The sequence below is a fragment of the Drosophila hydei genome, unplaced genomic scaffold (genome assembly GCF_003285905.1).
Source record: "Drosophila hydei strain 15085-1641.00,03,60 unplaced genomic scaffold, DhydRS2 tig00008121-arrow-pilon, whole genome shotgun sequence".
Taxonomy (NCBI): Eukaryota; Metazoa; Arthropoda; class Insecta; order Diptera; family Drosophilidae; genus Drosophila; species Drosophila hydei.
Genome location: NW_022045832.1, coordinates 185,119 through 190,759, shown reverse-complemented (window position 1 = coordinate 190,759; position 5,641 = coordinate 185,119). Strand labels below are relative to the sequence as shown.

Here is a 5,641-nt window from a genome sequence, read left to right as displayed (position 1 = left end):
AGCAACTGTAAACTTGCCAAATGAGGAATTCTGGGTCCAAAGAAAAGTCGGTTTTAAGTCCAATTTCGCTGCTAATGACAAGCTACAAATTAATGGGTTCAACATCTCAAAAGTATGTGGCAAATAAAAAATAGTCAAGACACTTGCCACTTGAACCCGTGCACTCATAAAACTTTACAGACACTCACGCACACAGATACTCAGCTTAAGATAGACACACACACACACGAGAGTTATGGTAGTGTGTTGGTTGACTGTCGTGTCTATGGCAGCAGCTGCACGAGGCCAAAAAACTCTCACTAGGCACTTAAAAATTAACGCTTTTGACAGCCAAACGGACTTTCAAATGTTCAAAGAGCAACGCAAGCAGCCAACTAGCCACAAGTTGTGGCAAGCTGAATGCGCAGGCGCAACAATGTGTCAATGCGCCGTGCGGCAGCTTTAACAAGATTGGCAGCGACGTCGTCGACGAAGTCAACGTTCATGTCGGCGGCAGATGAGACACCGACAACGAACTGGTCGCGGCCAATCTCCAGATTTTCTCATAAGGTGCAAAATCTTTGGATATCATCATAAAAGATGAAACAACCGAAAACATGCACAGAAATGAACTCGAGAGCCGACAGAAACAAAGTCGTAAAGCGACAGCCGCCTGGGCAGACGGAAACGCCTCTTTTAAGTTCTGGCCCCAACTTGAGAGGAGAGCAGAGAGAGAGAGAGAGAGAGAAGGGCAGCCAAAGATACTTCCTAATTAGCTGGCCGACTGCTTTGCAATTGAGGGCGACTGCGCTTCAATATTTTTAGTATATATTTTATTATTATACTGTTTTGTTGTTGTTGCTGTTGTTGTTTTCTTCTTTGTGGCAAATGCACACAGCCTCACAGCCCTCCGAACGTGAATCCTCTTGAACAATGGAGCAGTTAAAATCTGTGGCTAATAAATAAATTAAGTCTTTAACGATGACAACACGGGCGCAAAGCCAGAAGCGGCTCCGCAGGGCGCTTGAACATCTCAATTATGTTATTTAAGCTCATTGTTTTTGAATTTTTTCTTAATTTTCTGATGGTTATGTGGCTATTTTGTCGTTGTTGTTGTTTTATTAGCGCTTATCTCATCGCAGATCGGTCGCAGCTGCCCAAATTGCGGAAATTCGCTGGCCGTGCGGCAATACAATTTAAATGGGCTCATAAATGTGTTCAGATGCCCCCCACTCATAGAATGCTGTGGGCTGAGGGTTAGTCACCTGACATTCTGCGTCGCATCTATGCGAATTATTTCGGCTCCAATTAAAGATGTAATAATATTTTTCTTTATTCTCTTAATTAGCTAATTTGCAAACAATTAAAGTCAGAGTCCGCACAACCTCGATGTGTCCATTTGATTGCGCCCGTCAGCCCAGTGGCAGCTACAAAGTTGCCAACTCATTTGATTGCCGATAGAGCCCAGCGAATAAAGCCAACTCATGATGTACAAATGAGGAAATTGTCTGGAAAGTGAAATGTTTGCATAACAAATGTCTAAATCGGAAAGAAAGCTCTCCGCTCCAGATGCTGTTAATGATGTAGTGCAAAACAAGTGTACGATTCGTAAGAGACATTATCAAAATAAAAGCCTTTTACTTCAGTATGGTTAGTATTAAGGAAATAAATGTAAATAAAGGATGAACTCCATTTATAAATAAATATAGAATTAAGTGAAGTAACAACGACTCAGTTTTGCTCTTATATAAGCTCATAGTTGGATTACATCTCTCACTATGAAAATAGTTTACATCAATTTATGAACTTATCTAGAAGTATTTCAATATTTTCCATTCAACATTGATATTTTCAAATCAAACTTTCGATTTTAATCAGAATCTATTTTGGAAGATATTCAGTTGTTGCCAAGAAAAAAAGAAAAGAGAAACTCTGTTCCCACGTTTGGCAAACGGGAATACAGTTTTATAACCGTAACCAGACACATAGCTCTGGCCCTGAGAATATTTCGTGATGTCCACCTGCAAAAACCTAAACTAAAATTGAAGAGGAAAGAAGATCTGTTGTTGCAATCCCGTGCGCTGTATATGTATCTGCTAGTCCCAGCTGCGTGCGAGCCTCACAGAACAACTACGCACGAAATCGTTTTTTCTTTCTTTCAGTTTTTTTGTCTTTCATTTTGCTCAGCAGGTAATTTCGTATATACGAGTAGAGCAAAGCGTTTCCAAACAATCGAGTTTTTAAAATGACAATTTTTCTGTGTGAACGGCCTGTGAGCAGAAATAGAACAAAGCCGATGCCAAGCAATGCACCTGAGCTAGTGAAAGATCACGTCTATTGTGTGGCTGGGAGAAAATAATGCTTCATATAATTAAAAAAAAGTCCGCTTTACCAGCATACTATGCCAATGACAGGGGCTTAAGAAAGCAGCTGCCAAAAAAATACAAAAATAAAAGCATAAAATGAAAAAAGTAAAACAAGTTTGTTGCTTGAGTCTTTTGTTTTGCAACGGGGCGCTCGTCAAGTTTTTATTTTGTGTTGTTGCTTATTTAGGCTAACACAACTCGGTAGCCTACCTCTGTTTCATCTCCTTTCGATTTAACGCTTCACTACTGACAAATGAGCAGCATATCCTGTTGATCCTGTTGTAAGGAAATAATTATATGGCTACCGAACGTGTGAACGCCGCAGCTTTAATTGCAAAAATAATTAAAAGCTCATAAATTAACGAATTGCAGCAAAAACGAAACGTGCAAATTTAATTATGGACCAACTCAATTAATTCATTAAAGAAACAGCAACAAGAACAACGACGACGACAAAGGCAACTGCAAAGCACACCTTCTGCAGTTAAATCAATCAACGCCAAATACTTGTACAGACGCGCCTTTCCCTAAGGACGTGGGAAGTGACCAAGTGAGCAAGGAGGCAACCGGTTTGCAGCCGTCAGTCCTTACGCATCCTGGGGCGCACTTAGAATATGCATTATGCAACTGCCCAGCGACGGCCAGCAGAAGTGCGCCTTGGCCCGGGCTTTCATAATTTATTGATTTTATATGGCGTCACATTTGTCTCTTTGTCTGTCTCTCGACACTGAACGCTGACAGTTTTTGCCACTGCCGTCGCAGCCGCAGCGACATTTTGACAGTTGCAGGTTGTCATCGCAGTGCGCCGCTTTGCTGTCAGCTTAATTGCAACTGACGCATTGCCAAAAATATATACATTCGAGCCACTGGCGCATATCCTGTCTTCCTGCCTCGTTGCCTGCTTCGCGTCTTGTCGTCTTGAGATAAGCTCGACTGTCATTTCAATTTTTCATGCTGCCAAATAAACAGCGCAAGGTGCGCTAGCCAGTCTCACTGTCTCCATCTCTCACGCTGTCCCCATCTCCCTCTGTCCGACTAGCTGCCTTGCCTTGTCACTCCTTTGGAACTACTTTGCTGATCCAGTTGTTGTACCACTTCTTGGCCATCAGACATGAATGATTAAATAATATGCAATGCTTGGGGCAACCCTTTAGTTATAACTCCTGCATGTATGGCAGTATTGAGTCGAACGGAAGTTTGTGGCTTAAGTCTTTTGTTTTGTGGTAGGGTAAACTGTTAACGACTACCCAAATTATCAACTTAATAATTACGAACGTTGTATCATAAACTTGGTGACATTATTGCATGAGTTGCACCACTAACAAAGATAATTGAGGTATATCTGCAGGCCTGACTGAAAGGCGACCAAACATGCCCTCTGTTATTCTCTACAATTGACTACATAGAGATCTCAATGTTGAGCTTTTGTAGATGCAGATTGGATATACCAAATATACCAAATTGATTTTAATCATTGAGAAATATTTTCCATAATACATATATATAAAAATTAATAAAAAATATTGTTCATTATTAATATATATTTAAATATATTTCAAATATGACCCCGTATACACTCTATTAATATATATCTTTTTAATAATATTCATGTCGTTGGTGGCTCCCGTTGAAGGTGCCCAAATATTTTGGCCGCTCCCACATTGATCTCATCTTATTACGAATTCACTTTCATACACATGCAACATAATTAAAAGTGCAACCCTCTCGTGCACGGGCTTCGATGAATAGATAATAAATTACCAAAATGCAGACGACCTGCAATTAAAGAGAAAGCATGAGAGGGCAGAACCAAACTGACTAACCCTTTTGGCCCATTAATTCTAACGAAACCTTTCAGCCATTACGACTAGCAGGTGCAGCGAGTAGCGTGAAGCAGGCTAAACAGGCTGCTAATGATATCAATAAAATGATCCAGAGGCGCAGTTATAAATGAAATTGTTGGGCAGCTCAAAATATGCAACAATTAAAATGCAATTTCGTGCAAATCCTTGGAGCAACTGTATAACTGTAACTGTAACTCGTTGCACCTGCAACTCGACCTGTTGCAGATGCCTATCACAATTTGGCTGGCTGCTCATTAACGGCAGCGCAGCAGAGCGAAGCGTATTTATTTTTATTAATTTTGATAGCGAATTGAATGAGTTCGTATTCGCTTTTATGTCGCCTGCAACATGCAACATGCAACATACAGCAGAGCCGCGTGGCAAGTGCAGCGTGACCAATGCCCAAAAATTGAACTTTCGACTAGGGACTAGGGAGTAGGTACAATATATCTGCTCGCTGCACGCGCTGTTCAACCCTTTACCATATCGAAATGCATTCGAAATTAACCAAAAATACGGCGAGCGTTAAATTTTGTTTGGCTTTTCGTTTGGCTGCCCCATTCTCATCGTCGTCCTCACCATTGTCCTGTTCGCTGCGTTCGATTTCTACGCTTTCTACACTCACTCGCTCTGCGGAGGAACAGGTGTAATGATTTTGCTTTGCACCTTGACTGCTGCTTCCGTTTCGATATATTCAGTTGTTGTTGCTGCCGGTGTCGTCGAGCCTTGTCGATAGCTTTTCGGCTGAGGGTAATTTGTGTGCATTTACTTCCTTACCACACAAAAGCAAAAAGCCTTTTGCAATTCCCTTTTACAGGGTGTCCCCTGCAGCTAAGTCTCGGTTGGTATTTCTAATACAGTTTTCGCCTTTGAATTGGCTTTTTCAGCTTTTGAGGTTCAATGTCAGCATGCATACATCAAATAGATAGAGAACTACTCCACACTCACCCAGCTCCTTCTTCCGCTTGTGCTCCTCGGATTCGGCATGCACTATCATTGAAAGCACATAGTGTAATATTGGTAGCACTACAAATAACTTTGGGAACGTCTGCCATTTAATTTTCATATTTTAACATACAATTTGTTCTGCACTACTATAACTACACAAGAAATATATACAATCTGAGTATATTTCAGATATCATTGAGATGCTTACTAAATATTAATGAGTTTGAATTCGAGGCACCCTGTATATTTCGCCCCTGTTTAATCATTAATTTCATACTAAGGACTTTATTATCGGCATTGTATCGTAAGCGATACAAACCAGCGGCATTTAAGTACACTGAGAGAAAAAGTAGTGGTACTGAAAAAACTTTCTGTAAATAGAATATTAAAATAAAATATTTAAATTGAGCTTTATAATTTTTTACGTAAGAAAAGAGACTTCTTTACATCCGTCATTTATTTTTAAAGCAAAATACATATTTATAAAAGTACGTCACTAAATTT

The 5,641-nt window shown here is 40.3% G+C and overlaps 1 protein-coding gene across 1 annotated transcript; it reads right to left on the bottom strand.

The window, feature by feature from the left end:
* Nucleotides 1-4,848: 4,848 nt before the first annotated feature.
* Nucleotides 4,849-5,323, bottom strand: LOC111596212. Its single transcript, XM_030224943.1, has 2 exons — nt 5,138-5,323; nt 4,849-5,076 (listed from the first exon to the last, which is right to left on the bottom strand). The coding sequence occupies exons 1-2, from the start codon at nt 5,253-5,255 to the stop codon at nt 5,021-5,023; spliced, it is 174 nt and encodes a 57-aa protein (XP_030080803.1). The 5' UTR covers nt 5,256-5,323; the 3' UTR covers nt 4,849-5,020.
* Nucleotides 5,324-5,641: the final 318 nt, after the last annotated feature.

What these genes read in the sequence shown, in the direction of transcription:
- LOC111596212 (XM_030224943.1), bottom strand. Translation starts at nt 5,255, where the DNA reads ATGAAAATTAAATGGCAGACGTTCCCAAAGTTATTTGTAGTGCTACCA. An exon ending in CAAGCGGAAGAAGGAGCTGG is followed by an intron (nt 5,077 to 5,137) that starts GTGAGTGTGGAG and finishes GAACCTCAAAAG; the next exon opens with CTGAAAAAGCCAATTCAAAG.